At 37.7% G+C, this 18906-nt stretch overlaps 1 protein-coding gene across 2 annotated transcripts in view; it reads left to right on the top strand.

Annotated features, from left to right (window-relative positions):
- COL2A1 (collagen type II alpha 1 chain) overlaps positions 1-18906 on the top strand; it is a 47452-nt gene that overhangs the window by 19201 nt on the left and 9345 nt on the right. For both annotated transcript variants that reach the window (XM_069970270.1, XM_069970269.1), the window contains 24 exons: positions 1965-2063; positions 4010-4054; positions 4361-4459; positions 4783-4836; positions 5296-5403; positions 7623-7676; positions 7925-8023; positions 9220-9273; positions 9392-9490; positions 10386-10439; positions 10742-10795; positions 11603-11656; positions 11779-11832; positions 12747-12791; positions 13417-13515; positions 13610-13717; positions 14106-14159; positions 14635-14688; positions 15545-15598; positions 16148-16201; positions 16771-16878; positions 17205-17258; positions 17813-17866; positions 18469-18630. In XM_069970270.1, coding sequence (XP_069826371.1) covers positions 1965-2063; positions 4010-4054; positions 4361-4459; positions 4783-4836; positions 5296-5403; positions 7623-7676; positions 7925-8023; positions 9220-9273; positions 9392-9490; positions 10386-10439; positions 10742-10795; positions 11603-11656; positions 11779-11832; positions 12747-12791; positions 13417-13515; positions 13610-13717; positions 14106-14159; positions 14635-14688; positions 15545-15598; positions 16148-16201; positions 16771-16878; positions 17205-17258; positions 17813-17866; positions 18469-18630 — 1773 coding nt within the window. The remainder of the gene's footprint in view (positions 1-1964; positions 2064-4009; positions 4055-4360; positions 4460-4782; positions 4837-5295; positions 5404-7622; positions 7677-7924; positions 8024-9219; positions 9274-9391; positions 9491-10385; positions 10440-10741; positions 10796-11602; positions 11657-11778; positions 11833-12746; positions 12792-13416; positions 13516-13609; positions 13718-14105; positions 14160-14634; positions 14689-15544; positions 15599-16147; positions 16202-16770; positions 16879-17204; positions 17259-17812; positions 17867-18468; positions 18631-18906) is intronic.

Here is an 18906-nt window from a genome sequence, read left to right as displayed (position 1 = left end):
TTCATGCAATGGCTATGTTCACACAACGTCCAAAAAAAGAAAAAGCGTCCGCTTTTTGTGTTTAAAAAGATGTCCGTTATTGCATCACTTTAAGTGACTTAAAATGCATTGAAGTCTATGGGAAAACGGACGTCTTTTTCACACATCATATTGAATGATTGAATTTTGGGGCAGAAGCACTCAATACAATGTGTGAAAAAGACGTCCGTTATTCCATAGACTTCAACTCATTTTAGTAAACTCACCTAAAATGATGCAATAACGGACATCTTTTTAAACACACAGACGCTTTTTTCCTTTTTTGGACGTAGTGTGAACATAGCCAATATGTGTATGTACAGACAACAGGATAGACCTAATACATGGGCTGTAAATGGTTACAAATGTGTTGCATTAGAATGTGCTGATTGTTATATGTGCTATCTGGGAAGACTAGCATATTGTACAAGCAAATACCTCCTAAAAAGCTAAAATAAGTAAATTTAGCCCAATATTTATTAATGCTGATGAGCCTTAACTAGATTACACTAAAAATAACAAAAAGTTAAAGTTCAAAGCGCAACAAATTTGCATGTAATGCAGATTTTAACTTCCAGAGGCCCTATGGATACACATTACAATATCTAAATATCTATATTAAAGAATGTGGACAACATATTGTCAATGACCTTCCTATGTACTTTTATGTGAAGGCCACAAGATAAGCATCTCACAATATTAAACTAGATTAGTTTCTTTAGTGGACAAGCCTTTTTCCATACACCTGGCAAACTTGTGAGCATTTCAAAGGCTTAGGAAAGAGCAGGGGGCAGAGGAGGTCAGGCTAAGGACAAAAGAAGAGAAGTATGGGGAGGATGGGCACATGTTTTATTACAAGCCACTTAAAAATTTTAGAGGAAATCTCAATAGAAAGCTCCTTGTTATCCTAGCTCTGAAGTTCCAATTCCCAGGAGTACTAGTTGCAGCAGTTGCCTGGGTAACTGGAACTCACAGGGGTCCAGTCTGGAATTTCGGTAAACAAGGCCCTTTGTGAAAAGGAGACAGGAAAGAATGCATCAGTGCATGAATAACACAATGGTCCTACATACTGAATACTGAAAGGAGGCACGTAGACAGAATAGATACAATACTAGCACTATGATGCTCACTACTCAATTCTGACTATATGCATTCAGTTCATATGTTAAGTTCATAGACTAATGGGCTTTACCTGAGAAATTCAATTTATGTCCCAGGCCTTAAAAGACTTAAATAGATTAGTGTGAAAAAGTTTGAAAGAAAATAGTCAAAGAGACCCCCTCTAAAAAAAAAAAAGCTTACCAAAATTGTACTATGTGCAATGCCAATCCCCCACAAGCAGTCCATATGTATGTTAACCACATAACTTTTTTTATTATTATTTAAAAGTGCAAAACAACCATCCAGCCACTAGGTGGCAGAAGTGGAAAACAATCAGACCAACACAGTCCAAACAGATACACTTTTTTTCTGCATATAATACAGTAATTCTATTAATAATAAATAATTTATTAGTAATAAATACTATATACATAAATAAACACTATATACACTAAGATAAATACTATAGAAATACAGAAACAATATACACTTAAAAATATACTTAAATAAAATACATTAAAATAAATACTATAGAAATAAACACTATACACTAAAATATATACTATATAAATAAACAATAGAATAAATACTATGTACATAAATAAACAATATATACTAAAATAATTACTAAATGCTGTTGTAGTTTGTGTGTACATTTCTAATACAGGTCCCAAAAGGTAAAGAAGTTCTATCTTCTGTGTCTCCGTGCAGCTATTTTTTTTTTCAATCTGGATACTCATGAGTATTATTATTATAATTATTATTATCATCATCACCATTATTTATATTATTATAATTAATATTGTGGGTATATTTTTTCTTAATTACTTATCTCTCCTTGCCAGGGTGAAGCTGGTCCCACTGGTGCTCGTGGTCCTGAGGGTGCCCAAGGTCCCCGGGGAGAGTCTGGAACACCTGGATCACCTGGACCCTCTGGCTCTTCTGTAAGTGTCTTCAGTTTTAGCTGAGCAATCTATAAATCCACAGAGATTGGTCAAATTGGTCAAATACAAATGTACATTATAAAGAATGATAATACAATGGAAGTAGAGATGTAAATTTAGACAAAGGAAAAAGGGAGACATGAATAAAACTTTTATATATGTTAAAGGGATAAATAAGGTTTAGCAGGAAAGTGTTTTTAAAAGAAACTAAACACAAGAACAAGAGGGCACAATTAGAGATGATCGAACCTTGAGCATGCTCGAGTCCATCCGAACCCGAACTTTGATTAGTGGTGGCTGCTGAACTTGGATAAAGCCCTAAGGCTATGTGGAAATCATGGATATAGTCATTGGTTTTATCCATGTTTTCCAGACAACCTTAGAGCTTTATCCAAGTTCAGCAGCTCCAGCTAATCAAATACCGAACATTCGGGTTCGGATCGACTCGAACCCGAACCCGGTTCGCTCATCTCTAGGCACAATCTAATGGGTAGTTAGAGGGGAAAGATCAGAAGATCAAAAGATCATTTATAAATGCTCTTTTACTGAAAAAGAAGTAGATGCTTGGAGCAAACTTCCAGCAGATGTGATTGCTGCAAATCCAGAGTAAGTGAATGTTAACCTTCCTGGGAGAAAGCTATACATATCCTAAGAGTAGAAAATTGCAGTTCATGCTCATCATTATCATGCACTATCATTAAAGGGTGTATCCAGGCTATCCACAATATACGGCGGCTTTGTTCTAGAACCAGTACCACTCTCGTCTTCAGTTTGTCTGGGGTATTGCACCCAAGTTCCAATAATGTGAATGGAACTGGTTGTAATGTCACACATAACCTGGGGACAGGTGTGTCTTTTAGTCCTTGATAACACCTTTAACTAGTCTGTACTAATTTCAAACAATATCAGGCCTCTTCTAAGAGCTAAGATTTGACCTAGTGTCCATGAGTGGTACTGCAACTACTGGATATGTTCTAATAGATCAATTCCAAGTAATATTTTAGAAAATATATAAAATATATAAACTAGTCCAGAAAAAGTGATCATTAATGAACACTTGTCAATATATTAATGGATTAAAGATCCACCCCCCGGTGGAGCCCCTTATGCTTACGCCTTCCTCGAATTCTCGGTCCAGGACCCCGTCTCGCCACCGAGAAATCCCCGTCGGAAGCCGTGCGCACGCTCACCAGAGATGAGTCCGACACCAATAGAGAATGACTGCTTCAGTGAGCGCGCGCACGGCTTCCAACAGGGATTTCTCGGTGGCGGGAAGAAAACTGGGACTTGGAGAGGGGGGAAAGCATAAGTGGCTCCACCGGGGGGGATATCTGTGCTTTTAAAACTGCCTGCCTATCCTCACAGAATGTTCATCAACATTAGATTACCTGGGGTCCAGCTCCTGAGAGCCCCATTGATCAGCTGCTGGATGAAGGGGCTCCTGGGAGCTCTCCAGCCATCTCATTGTTTACCAGTGCACTCCTTGAGTCTCCATAGTATTTGTAGCAGCGGTACAAGCTACCGCAGCATTGTCCTATTAAAGTGAACAACACTGTAGTACCTTATGCATTTCCACCAATAGAACAGCGATGCAGGTGTAGAAACAAACACTGAAGAGCTTGTGGCACTAACCATGCCATGTGGCCCATTCAAACAGCTGATTGGTGGGGGTGCTGGGAGTTGGACTCCACTGATCTAATATTAATGGCCTATGCTGAGGATAGATCATCCGTTTCTAAGCTGGATAATCCCTATGATGTTTTATCAGCATTAAACATTACACTGATAACTTTGTCGCCCTAAATCATCAACATACTCGCATCATTTGAACTGAATGACATGGAAAGCTGTGTTTAATCATTGTGAAGCACTCTGACAATGTAAAGCTATACCCATACCAACCAATATGTATTGTATTAATTCATTGTTTTCTTCTGTCTTCTTAGGGTAACCCTGGTACTGATGGTATCCCTGGAGCTAAAGGTTCAACTGTAAGTAACAAAAAGTTTACGCAGTGTTAAATGGTAAATTATTGAAAAATTCACTATGATTATTACAGTATACAGTATTTTTATAACTACATGTTAGGGCCTTCACTGTTTATATAGTGTTTATTTTATTAGGTTTCTTATCTAGATGTACTCTTTCAATAAGTCCCTTAAGTTTATAATAATATATAATATAAAATAATAATATTTATTTGGATAACGCCAACAGATTCTACCACGCTTTATATGATGTGGCCTAGTATCCAATGCAGTCAGACAGTACAATAATCTTTGTTTGTGTCATCCTAGGGTGGTCCTGGTATTGCCGGTGCTCCTGGTTTCCCTGGTCCACGTGGTCCACCTGGGCCACAGGGTGCCACTGGCCCTCTTGGTCCAAAAGGTCAATCGGTAAGTCTTTTCTAGATCCTTAGATTATACTGATAATTCTGTAATATAATTTTTTTCAACTCAAATCAACCAAATATGCAGAAAGAATATGATATGGTGCATATAATATTTCGAATATACCTGTAGCTGGTAGGCCTAGTAAAGTTGAGGTTGCCATGCTCTATGGCAGCCTGGAAGCTGTATCTTTTTGTATTTTAGCACTATAAGTAGCAGATATAGGTAAGCCATAGTTAGGAGCTGGAGCTGTAATTGTGTACCTCACCTCATATAGTACAAATGTCAACAATTGCTTATTGTTAATGTGTTCTTTGTCTTCACTGTAGGGTGACCCTGGTGTTGCAGGTTTTAAGGGTGAACAAGGTCCCAAGGGTGAAATTGTAAGTACTGATTAAAATGCCATTCTAGTACACCTATAGTACCATGCAGTAAATACAGGAATGGCCAACCTACATCTACTATGTTACATTTTACAATCACTGTCCTATACAACATAGAAGGCATTGGACGCCATTAGATGGTATGCCATAGATTACTTGCAGGGAACTATGATACTAGATTGCTAGTAAACAATTGACAGATCCATTCCAGATTACAAAGTTATTTTGGCTTTAATACTGACTGGTATCATGTTAGCAGGCCAATGCATTTTTCCTGTAAACATGGAAGATAAAAGCCTTACTCATATAGTCCTTTATTGTAGTGATAAACATTTATCTTTTACAGGGTTTTATTGTTTGTGATAAGAAAATAACATAACTCACTTTACTGGTGTTACCATTTATACTATGACTAAGCTTTTTGCATAATACTGATACAGATTTCATTATGTTTTATAGGGACCTGCAGGTCCTCAGGGAGCTCCTGGTCCAGCTGGTGAGGAGGGCAAGAGAGGTTCCCGTGGTGAACCTGGTGCTGCTGGCCCAATTGGACCACCTGGTGAAAGAGTAAGTTAATTAAAAATTAAATATAAAGTTCTGTATAACTCTGTCTGTTCAATGAAAGGAACCAGCCACATAAAATCACAATACGATACTTATAATAGGATAAGAGTACTGGTGCCATGCAGGTTAACACACTCATGCAATCCTCCATCTGCTTCCCATCATTAACACAAATCACCTGTTTTATATTGCTCATTGTTTGTATCATGCACAATACGTCTATGATGTTTATTACCACTTTCTAGCTCTCTCCAATGACACTAAAAAGATCATTATATACTGAAAAACAACATAAGAATTAACTAGGAATGACATGATGTACTTTCTATACATAGTTAGTAACTTTCCATTCTGAAAGTGATTGTCCGGGCTGGACTTTTTTTTTTGTATATGCCCAGGGATGGGGGTGAAAAAAAAAACCCATGCGCTCATCTCTGTAGCTTCTTCATCACATCATTATCATGCCGGTCTGGTCCCCCCTGTGCTGCTGCCTCTGGATTCAGGGATGTGATATCATAGGCCCATCCAGTCAATTAGTCTAATCCCAACCACTAACTGTCATATATCTGAAAAGTATCTGCCCAGAGAACCCCTTTAAATAGGGACCGTCCTTCAAAAAACTTGTCCTAGACATTTTAAAAGTTTTGATCGATTGGGGTCTGAGTGTTTAGAATTAGTGGGGAGAAACGCCCACTAGGCGTGTTCTCTTCCCACTCTGTCCTAGTAGCAGGAGACAGGTTTCAGTAACTTTAAAGGCCAGTTCCTGCAGTAAGATGGGACGATAGTCAGAGAAGTAGTCAGTCACTTGTTTTTCCTCACTGGTTCTAGCAAGTGATGGGGGTCTGGGCATCCAGGCCCTGACCAATCAAAACTTTTGATATATCTCTAGGACATGAGTTTCTTGAAATGACAGGTACGATTTAAAGTACCCATGGACCCAAGGTATGTTTACTAGTAGTATAGTCACTAGAAAATCAGCACAGATATGTGTATGTAAGTGTAGCCCATAAGTATACATACCTTTATTATTTCAACTAATGGGTAGATTTACTAATATTGTCTATGTTTATACAGTGCCAAACAGTGTATCAGGCTGTTTGATATCAGGCAAGGAGAGAAAGTGTCAAAGTTTAGACCAACTTTTGGTCTAAAACTCGTGACAAATTTGGCTCAACACATGTAAGGGTGGTATTACACTGGCTGATTTTTCGTCGATTAACGATAAATTATCTCAAACGACCGATATGAGGAACAATCTTAAATCGTTTATCCTATTACATAGGAGGATGATCGATACTTATGGTCGTTCTTGCGCTCTACCTTTCCTGGTTGATAGACCAGCTAACAACCAAACAACATGTTATTACACTGAACAATGTTCGAACGATTTGTGAAGGATCAATGATGACGATAGGTCCAGATTCAATCAAACTATTCTCGTTACTCGTTTAATTGTTGCTTGCTTTTACACAAAATTATTATAGTTTAAATGTGAACCATCTAACGAGTTTTTTCGAATGATAATCATCCCGTGTAATACAGCCCTTGGGTGCACATAATGACAGAATTCTGGTAAATTTGCAATAGCAAATCTACCCCTAAATGTTGACTTTTAAGCATCTGTGATGTTCTAACTTGTTCTAAAATAACTCTCTAGAAGAAGAACACCATACTAAAGGTGGATATGTCATCAGACCATGCTGCCCTATCCACTATTTGAGAGAGGACCACTCCCTACTTCTCTTTGCCTCCCCTCAGCCAGCCATCAGTTACGGTTGAGGAGGGCAGGGAGAGGCTTGAAGTGGCTGGGGAGAAATCTCTGCTCATGAGTACATAGTCTATGCATCCATTGTATGTTATAATTACTCCTATCTTATTGCTCCTATTAGGCAAAAACACAATATTTTTTATATAGTTTTGGTTAATAGGAAAGTGTACCTGTCCGTCCTACATAGTCTAATAACAGCTTCACTTTAATCTGCACTTGAAGCTGTAGGTGAGCCATTATATGGTTTTCATTGTGCAACTACATTTGACATACAGGCCTTTTTCCTCTTTTATCTCTATAAATCATTTTACTTGGCCATTACACTACATATTTTAACCATATTCACACTGAAGATGTATTGACTTATTGTGGTGCTGTTGGCATCTTTCCAGGTAATAATAAGTACCAACTTATTATAAGTAATAACCATATTAATGTTTCCTTCTGCCATCAGGGTGCTCCTGGTAACCGTGGTTTCCCTGGTCAAGATGGTCTTGCTGGTCCAAAAGTAAGTAGAAATGTTGCCTGGTTGGCATATATTATTAATTCATTTGTCATTTCTCTATATGTAAAAGATATTATCTAAATATGGCTAAATATTTTACCTTCCTAAGTATAATACATTGAATTCCATTAAAAGGGATATATCAAATTAATTGGTGATATAAAAAATACACATAGCTGCAGCTCAACATTGACTATATTAAGAACATTTATTGCATAAATTGTAATATGATTACATTCTTTTTCTTTTAGGGTGCTCCTGGTGACCGTGGTGTCCCTGGTCTTGGTGGTCCAAAGGGAGCTAATGGAGATCCTGGCCGTCCTGGTGAACCTGGTCTTCCTGGTGCCAGAGTAAGTGAGATACAACAGATCAATGGTCTCTGGGGATCCTCTAAGTCTTTTAATAGAACTTGCAGTTTACAAACATAGGCCAAAATATTGTGACTAGGGATGGTCCGAACCGAGTTCGGTTCGGGTTCGTACGAACCCGAACTCTCGGTAATGATTCCCACTGTCTGCCTGCTCCGTGCAACGGGCGGATCCAGTGGAAGGACCGCCTGGAAAACTGGGATACAGCCATAGCCATAGGCTGTATGCCAGTTTTCCAGGCGGTCCTCCCGCTGTATCCACCCGCTTCAGTTCGGACCATCCCTAATTGTGACAATAGCTCGATCTAAACAATACAGTTAAGTTTGTCTTACAGTATATTGCCAGTATTTGATATTTGGCAAAAGAATCTCAAATCCAAAATGTAACCTATCCAATATCTAATTTATTTATATTTAAATTGCCTTTATTGATTCCATTGATATGTGAGCTATAAAACCTAGCTGTATTAAGCACTTAACATAAATGGAAAAGATTTTTAGAAACCTGCATGGTTTGGTTCCATCAACCCTTTCAGAGTGCTGACAAGATGATTTTTGGGCTCTCACTGCTGTTATTGAGCCCCTGAGAGTTCCTCCCTCATGATGCACAGCCACCCCCTGTGTTCTCTCTTGATCTAGCTGTAGTTAGAGACAGAATTCTCCTAACAACACGCAGTGGAGAGCAGGTTGCTGGGAAGGGAGACACCTAGTGGTCAACACTTTTTAGAGATGTTTTTCATATCATTTTTGGTAAATGAAGTAATAAAAATAAAATTTAGCATAATACTGCATGAAAATTGGGCCCACCTGCCAAGTGGGCCATCCTCTATTAAGGTTGGTTACAGTTAGTGATTGCCATAGGAAGGGCAGTGGAAATATTAATGCAGTTCTGTGGGAGACCAAAGATAGTTAAGTAGATATGTATAGAGTGGAGACAAAAATAATAATATGCTTTCTGTGTCCTGAACTAATTTTGTGAGATTGTGGTGGTGGTCCATTCCAGATCTTACTATTGGACACAATGGCTATTTGTTATGCCTCTGACTTTTATATATGTCTAGACACATAAAAATCTCATGATGGAAAACAACTTTATAAAATGTTTTCACAACTAACACAGACACATTGTCTGCATGAGACTTTTCAAGTTTCTTACCTTTAGCCTTTTTATTTCTTCAGGGTCTTACTGGCCGCCCTGGTGATGCTGGTCCCCAAGGAAAAGTTGGTGCAACTGTAAGTATTTTTTCATTTTCATACAATTTGAGTACGTCTCAGTGCTCCATTGTGGATAGATATAATATAAAGGTTATCTTTTCAATCTAATAGATTTGTCCTTTTTTTTCACTTTTAGGGTGCTGCTGGTGAAGATGGTCGCCCTGGACCTCCTGGTCCTCAGGGTGCCCGTGGTCAGCCTGGAGTCATGGGTTTCCCAGGACCTAAGGGTGCCAATGTAAGATACTTCATTTACCTACCAATTTTGTACACACAAGAATTCTTAAAGTGTAAATCTGGCTAGCGGCAGAAGCACTATGTAGTGGATAGCAATGAAAACTCTGCTCACTGAGCTTACTCTTGATTATGTGCAGTCATTTTGCTGAGGAAGACAAGGGTTTGGAAAGAAAGGAATAGCCAAAAACAAAAAAACTATAAAACAGAAGTCCAAGATGGTGCATATTACCCATACCATATGTGAGCCTCTATACCAGTCCCCCTCTCCATAGTTACAGCAACATTAGTAATCAAGTAAAGGGAAATGGCCGGAGGGTAATGGTAAGGGTGGGTATGATGGCATGACCAGCAAGAAGACTTTTTATACTCTATTTAAGTAACTGTGGCAGAACAATTTGAATTGTTTATATCTTACACATGTTATACTTCAAAATTTTATTATCTTTTCATATTATGCCCATGCCTATCATTTAGTTAAGGACTCATATACCTTAGACTATAGTCAGCCATACCCTCTGCTTGTGGTGGGTTCAGCCCTCAATCTAAGAGGCTGTCCCAACCGTCCACCGACAGATGATGTAGGTGGTGATAGGGGTCGGGCATAATGGAAAATAACTTCCAGACTCCTTTGTTTCAGGAAAGAGAAGCTGCAACAAGAGCTCTCTCACCATGGCTTACCACTCCCCTCCCTCTAGATAATACAGGGACACTTGGTTGTGTCGAACATTCCTGTGTATGGGGAGGATGGGCAGTGGTCGGGAGACATAACTGACGGCCGTCATCCATCAGTTATTTAAAGTGTATGGGGACCTTAAGACTTTGCATATGACAACTATACTTGGTCAACCAATGCCTAATTATGTACATTGACCATTATACTTTTTTATTCATTATAGGGTGAACCTGGCAAAGCTGGTGAGAAAGGATTGGTTGGTGCTCCTGGTCTAAGAGTAAGCACTTTACTTTTCATTCTTTGCAATAATCTTTATTAATAATGCATGTATACTGACTATATATGTTCACTTTAGAAGGTTTAATATATAAGTATGTTCCATTATCTAATAGTAAATGGTAAATGGGTACACACATTTTAGTAATTTTACAAGTTTAAGTTACATTTTTAAGTTTCACATTGTACTAGTTAATATATTGCATTGAGTATCTATATAATCATGAAGTTTAGTCTTAACAGGTATATTTTAATATTGATAAATCAGAATAAGACTAGTAAGACAATATCTCTTTATTTTAGGGTCTGCCCGGAAAAGATGGTGAAACTGGTGCTCAAGGTCCAAATGGTCCAGCTGTAAGTAAATTGTATTTATCTTAAAAGTCATGGATGGGCTGGGTGATGGTGGGGTATTGTTATAATCCAGGTACAAAAAGCAAAAAGTAGGCTGAGACTGGTATACAGGGGGTGTTTGGCAAATTTAATATGATTTAGGTAAACTGGAGTAAATCATAGCCGAAATCTACACTAGCTTACAGTTTGGTGGCGGGACAAAGGCAAATCTAACACCAACACGAATTAACATCAGCACCACTCATGTCCATTTGGGGTGCAGGTTTTGTAACTCAGTTCCATTGAAGTGAATGGAGCTTAATTGCAAACCACATCTGAACTGGAGACAAGAGAGGTGCTGTCTCTTGAAGAAAGTGGCCATGTTTTTGTAGCACTAGATAACCCCAATAACTTAAGACTGGTGTCTGACATAACTTTGTAAATGTCTTTGTCTTTGTAAATGTCCTCCCACTTTTATTGCTTTTAATCCTAAATTCTTAAACCATGGTAGATGTTCACTACGGGAAAATGCTATGAAACTAAAGGGCACATCCACTGTGCTCTGCTCATGCTATGCTTCTAATAGAGAGCACATTGTACGATTGATCATAGCCCTTGACATATGTCAAAGTCACTTCATATCACTGGTTTTCAGGAGTCTTAACTTAATATTTAAAGCAATGCAGTAGTTTATTCCATATTTAAACATTGAATATTCTGGTTTGCAAACTAAAGAGAAGAAATTCAAGAATGTTATACTGTATATTTCCTGTAGTCTTATTGATTTGCTGTATACCTTCTCATAATAATAATAATATTGTGTCTCTACAGGGGCCTGCTGGTGAGAGAGGTGAACAAGGTCCTCCCGGTCCATCTGGCTTCCAGGTATGACAGTGTGTGCATTATGGCACATTATGGAGTTCATGTGCTGATATATGTATATTCTCTAGTAGACACTGACTTGTGTATTATAATATTTAATTACTATTTTCCTTTTAATTTACCAGGGTCTTCCCGGTCCTCCAGGTCCTCCTGGTGAGGGTGGCAAACCAGGTGACCAGGTGAGTAAAATGTGTATTTCTGAAGCCAACTGTTTATCTTATTATTACTAACAAAGCCTGTTATAGTTCTAAACAACATCATAGTAAAAGCAAAATAAAAGACAACAACTATAATCTAGTAAAAAGTTCTTTAACTTTCCTTGTGTAGACCACCAAATAAGAATTTGACTTATGGTTATTATAAATGATATTACATCAATTTTCCAAGAAATCTCTTGGTCAAACCTTACTTACAATATAAAACGTTATGTAAAGTTCACTTTGTATTTAGTTTTGTTTGAGGTCATGCATACTGTGTTGAACATCTTAAAAATTAAGCTATGAGTCCAAAGTAAAACACCATAATTATTATATGCAACATTATAACAATATTCAGGGACAGCATCTTTGTTGAACAGCTGTTTGCCCAAACCTTGGCATTGGCATACACAGAGAAACAGAGATGGGAGAAGGCAGCTCCATTCTGTGTGTAGTGGCTGTGCTGAGTTACTGCAGCTAATCTCCTACCACTTCAATGGGAGTTAAGTTGCTGTAACCCAGCACAACCACTACACAATGAATTGTTTTTTGGCTGATTGACCCACAGTTTCCATGTACTGTATGTGTAACATGATTTTCTAGGCTACCTTTATAATATAACTGAATAGTATTATCAGGAAAGATAAGTGAAATGGAAAAAAATGTAACTTTTTTTTTGTCTACAATAGAGTATAGAATATTGTCAGAATGTGTGTGTGTTGTCCAAACTAGTCCAAGATTTAGAACAATGTACTGTAGTTTTTATCAGCTATAATAATCAGATGTTTTTAGATTTTTACCTATGTCTGCATCTTCACTTCTTGTAGGTTTACTATCATTGTTGTCTGTGTTCTGTACTGTTACAAAAATCCTAAACTTTAGTTTCTCCCTTTTAGGGTGTTCCTGGAGAAGCTGGTGCCCCAGGTCTTGTTGGCCCAAGAGTAAGTCATGACTCTAGTTCTTTACTCACTTTACTTCAGGATATTATGGGGATGATACATAAAACAGCCTTCACCAAAAGTAAATGACTTACACCCCATTTTTAGTGTGATGAGGGGGCGGGACTTACTGACATGTGGGTGTGGTTTGGTTGAAAAGGGGGCTGACTTAAAAGTGCCAAAAAATTTCTGCACATTTTTGTGTAAAACTATGCTTACCTGTGCAGACTTAGACTAGACAATCTAAGGTCTTGTTCATTTTTTACGGGTCCGTTTACGATAGGGCCGTAGATTCATACATAGTGTGCACTGTGCAGCCGTATATCCTATACTTTCCAGCGTATGCATGAACCACCAAAAATACCGCCGCACAATTACAGTCGCAAATACAGCCGCACAGTTACATAGTCTGAACCTGGCCTAAAGGTGCATCATATTTTTAAACAGAATGTGTCACTGTTATAAATCTGGCACATTCTTAGACTGTCTAGTCTAAGTTTAATCTCTCTTTAATTAAAAAATGATAAAAGTAAACAAAAACTATAGAGACTATTCACTTGTATTTTTTATGATGTATTTCTATAAAGTTAGCATCCACCAACTCACCATTGCTGCCAATTCATTGTAGGGTGAACGTGGTTTCCCAGGAGAACGTGGTTCCTCAGGTCCTCAAGGTCTCCAAGGTCCTCGTGGTCTTCCTGGTACTCCTGGAACTGATGGCCCTAAGGTAGGATAAGTTAAAATATATCTCCATATTAATCACTAGAAAGCAGTAGTGATATATTTGAGCTATTTGGTTATGTGCCATATATATTCTGTAGGGTGCTACTGGCCCATCTGGTCCAAATGGTGCACAAGGTCCACCTGGTCTTCAAGGTATGCCTGGTGAAAGAGGAACTGCTGGTATTCCCGGAGCTAAAGGTGACAGAGTAAGTGAAGAAAATGTTTTTATACTCTCCATATTGTTAAAATGATATCTAGCCAACATAATATAGCAATCACCATATGTGTAAGGTTGCAATTGGCTGCACTATTCCAAGCCTTTTGTGGAATGTATCTTTTATTATTGAATAAGAAAGAGAACTCTTAATGAATTCTTTGTGAAAAAGTGGTTCATACAACCATTTACTTACTAGTTCTAAAGACCCTTTTAAGCAGGGCGATTGTCAGCCAAATAAAGGAGCCACGATCACTAAGATTGACGCTAATTATTGGTTATCGTAATCCTGTGTAAATGGTCTTTTACACTGATTGCATTGCAACAATAGTCAACAAATGTTGATAATGTATTCAATATTATGTTTTCTTTTCAAATAGGGTGACACTGGTGAGAAGGGTCCAGAAGGCGCTCCTGGAAAAGATGGTGCTAGAGTATGTATAAAATATCACTATAATCTGTTTATTATAAACACCAAAACACTAAAATTTCTTAGTTGTCAGACTTTATAAGTCTCAAGTGCTCCAGTGAAGTTATGCTTAAAGAGAGAGTGTCCAATGTTAAGAAAATGTTTAGAGCAACATAATTTAAAATTGCTTGTTTAACAGTGAATGCATTATGTTTGTTAAGTATAGGATCCTACATCTAAATAGCATACTGTAGAGTTTTATTCTACCTATGGTCAAGGTTTAGAAATGTTGATTGGAATAGTAGTGTTCTACCACCATGTCCTATAGTGCTCAACTAGTTTCTGTATGGGTTGATAATGTAGGTGAATTGAATAAGTATAGATCTTTATGTTGGAATACAGTTAATAAAATAGTATTGGGAATCTGCATTTGTAGGAAGAGATACTTGAACCTTTACACTGAATAACTTACAATAATAAATTATTGTACTTCTTTGCAGGGTTTGACTGGTCCAATTGGTCCACCTGGTCCTTCTGGTCCTAACGGTGAGAAGGTATGTATCATTATATCTTTATATCTGCATATTTTTTCCACCTTTAGACTGTTATTCCACACAAGTAAAAAAAAAAATTCTTAAAGTGATCTATTTTGAACAATGCTTTTTTCATTGAAGGCTTTCCCAGTGCTAAAATGACCAATGGGTGTCCCATTGCTGGGATCCCCATCAATCAGCCATAAGTTATGAAAGAATTGATAAGCAACTCTTGTGATTCTCCTGCCAAAATAATGGTCACTGTCAAACAACCCAAAAGAGTCCATTATAAGTACATGAGGTCCATTGGTCACTGCCAGTGTCCATTGTGTGATGGATCTGGCTCTGTTTGTGGTTTTCATTTATGACAGAAAGGATAATGCAAATGAGAACAATAACTTATATACAGATGTTCTGTTTCCTCCAGGTAAATGGGGTTCCTAAACCAGGCTGCGGCAGCCCCTTTGATAGTATCAATAGTCGATGAAAATAGAATACATATATTGAAGCTATGTTCACTTAACATCTTTTAGAGACAAAAATAAAGCTTTTTTTATGCAAAGTTGCTTAATACAGCCATATTTGTGTCTCAAAATAACAGCCATTCAAAAAGACGGCTGTAAAACATCCAATTAAAAACTTTGTGTGAACATAGCCTTAAACTGTATATTCTGTATTCTCTGAACTAACTTGTTTTGCAAACCGTACCCATGTCTTCCAAATAAAAGATACATAGATGACATCTTCCTATGGAGCTGAGCAGAAATACCAAACTGACTTGTGCTGTTTCCCAAAGAAAGCAGCTACACTTTTCTAGTCCTGGAAAACCCCCCAAAAATTGACTGAAGATTTAAACTGATGTTTCTTTATCTTTTAGGGAGAATCAGGTCCTCCAGGCCCAACTGGTATTGCTGGTGCCCGTGGTGCTCCTGTAAGTACATTTTGCACAGAATATTACATCATTAGCAATGCAGTGTTTGTTTTAATTTCTTACTATCTATACTGATCCTATAAAATGTTCCTGAAATTTAGCCATTTTGATTCTGGCCACTAAGCCTAAGACTTCGCTGACAATTCCTGTTCTATAGAGGTCACCTTTTAGCATTCACCTCCTTATCATCTCAGGCTGGATTACAAAGACAGGTACATTTAAATAGATAGCAAAGACTGTACCACCCCTAAAAGGTGATTGTGACAGCTCTCCTCCCCCCCTTTCTTGTACAATGACCTCTGCACAGGGCACAGAGCATGCCTAGACCATTCGCCAATAGAAGTCAATGAGGTTATCTCTTGGCTATTGTATCCTATGGCCCATGTGGTAAGGGTTTGGGATTTATAAACATTTAGCAATTACCCAAATATGTCAGCGTAATAGAAAAGAAACAAACCACAAAATGCATTATTATTTAAATTATATTTTTTATGATGTATCCATACTTTATGCTAAAAGGTTTATAAAACACTATTTCCTCTTTCGTAGGGCGATCGTGGTGAGACTGGTCCACCTGGTCCTGCTGGTTTTGCTGGCCCACCTGTAAGTACAATACTAAAATATATTAATTATTAGAGAGGTTATCCTGGATGAGAAAAAAAAACACAGCTAGTTCCTTTCAAAAACAGTACCTCTCCTGTCCTCAGGTTGTGTGTGGTGTTACAATTCAGCTCCATTCACTTCAATGAAACTGAACTGCAAAACCACACCCAAACTGAGGAAAAGTGTGCTGTTTATGGAAGAAAATTGTAGTGTTTTTCTAAGCCTGAATAACCCCATTTCAGGTGAAATTTGACTAATACTACTTATAATTATTAGCAGGTTCTTTGATCCCTTGGAATTACTAAACACATGAAAGATTCTGGGGTATATCAAGCCAACATTATTTATAGATCCTAATTGGCAGTTCATAACCAGGAATGGGGACACGTATGCATAGATAAACAAAAACACATATACACATTATGATGTAAAGACACAAACATATGCCATATGCTGTTGAAAGGTGAACAACTTACATGTAATCCTTTTTACCTGTTGTAACCTCTCAATGTTCTACTTTTTTGCCTTCCTAGTATATGACCTAGCATGCTTTCTCCTTCGTGTTTCAGGGTGCTGATGGTCAACCTGGTATTAAGGGTGAGCAAGGAGAATCTGGTCAGAAGGGTGATGCTGGTGCTCCTGGTCCACAAGGTCCATCTGGCGCTCCTGGTCCACAGGTCAGTCCTTCAAAAATCATTATTCATTCAATTCCTTGAAAATGAATTTAGTAATAATAAATATAAACTACACATACCAAGAATGTATAGTACCTAAGAATGATTACATTGTTCTGTTATACCATTACAAATATACTAAAAGGTTTTAATAAATGAAATGTTTATGTACCAGTAATAATGATTTCATACCTATTATTATATCATAGAATAACATAGGGTTTCTATTTATACATAAACATTTGTTGTCTACATCCAAACAGAATAGAAGACAGAGGGAACAAACACAATTCCACATTCTAACACGGCCAATGTTTCCTTCATTCTAGGGTCCAACTGGTGTTACTGGTCCTAAAGGAGCTCGTGGTGCCCAAGGTCCAGCTGTAAGTATATTTAATAGCTTGGAAAACTGACTGATAGATTATTTCTTAAATATCTGTAATGAAAAACATGGTAGTGCATAGTCCTAACTCTAGGTACTGCAGCAGAGGAGAGACATGGCACTCAGCCATAAGATCATACTTGAAATAGGTCTTAAATTAATTCATCCAGTCATATATCCCCTTCTTACAGACAATAATTGTTATTCTTAATTGGTCTTTTTTGTTGATAAATATATATACATGTTATATACAATTCAATGAGCCGTATTTTCGCTACTATATTGTTGTAGCTATAGAAAAAAGGTAGCTTTATAGTGTGAGCTCAGACGGCCATTGTTGCATAATAATATTAACAATAATAATGGTAGTTACAAGTAGTTACAAGTTAGTTACAACTTTACATAGTTACAAAGTTTGGTATATTTTACAAGGAATTAGATTCTGATGGAAAAGCTGAAAAGAGTCTTCTTCTCTGGTGTAACTTAAACCTTTGATACAATATGTTCACATAAAGACTGGATATGATTTTAATTGACATTTCTTCTCGTTTATAGGGTGCTACTGGATTCCCAGGTGCTGCAGGCAGAGTTGGCCCCCCTGGCCCCAATGTAAGAAATGTGTTTTTATTTATATGTCATGAATAATATGCATACTGTTATATAACTTATACTGTATATTCCTATTTGCACTATATGTACTATTACTCATTTTATTATGTTATATATATAGAGAGATCTTGGTTTAAAAAGATGAATCTGAAGTACAAAGAAATTGTTCCTTTTTCCTTTAGATCACTTCAGTAACAATACTTATATGGACTTGAGCTATATAATCACTATATAGTTTTCTAGATGTAAAAGATGCCATTTACTTAAACTATCATGGCTACTTCTATAATAATAATTCTTAATTTGTTTATATAGTGCTAACATAATGCACAGTGCTGTGCAAGAGATTGTCATCATTCACATGGATCCCAGTCCCCATTGGGGCTCACAATGGAAATGCTAAGTTAACCTATCAGTATGTTTTGGAGTGTGGGAGGAAACCCACATAAACTCCATACAAACTCCATGCAGATGTTGTCTTTGGTGGGATTTGAACCCAGAACCTCAGTGCTATAAGGCAACAATGCTGTCCACTGAGCTACCATGCTTCTATCATTACAAAGATGTAAATATATTTTCTAACAACTATTTATATTTTATAGGGTAACCCTGGTCCCCCTGGCCCACCTGGATCTGCTGGAAAAGATGGACCCAAGGGTGCTCGCGGTGATGGTGGCCCTCCTGGCCGTGCTGGTGACCCAGGTCTTCAGGGTGCTGCTGGTGCTCCTGGGGAGAAGGGAGAGCCTGGTGAAGATGGTCCTTCTGTGAGTATATACACATATATACTGGTATAACCCTATCACTGATGATCCCACGAAATAGGCCCAGTGGTGGTCTTATCTAAACCTTAAACATAAAACAGGACTATCATGTTGGTTTTGGTGTTGGTTACTTACATGCTACTTTTGACATAAACCAAATGAATCTTGGGCACCATTGGCCAATACCTTGCCAGTATTTCAAGCAGAGCCTGCATTGTGGATTCCGCTTTAAATTCTGCCTGTCCGATTGTTTTAATGGGATTTCTTGTGCGCCTCCAC

Source organism: Dendropsophus ebraccatus, chromosome 5 (assembly GCF_027789765.1).
Source record: "Dendropsophus ebraccatus isolate aDenEbr1 chromosome 5, aDenEbr1.pat, whole genome shotgun sequence".
Taxonomy (NCBI): Eukaryota; Metazoa; Chordata; class Amphibia; order Anura; family Hylidae; genus Dendropsophus; species Dendropsophus ebraccatus.
Note: the sequence above shows the minus strand (reverse complement) of the source record. Positions and strands in the feature narration are given on the sequence as shown.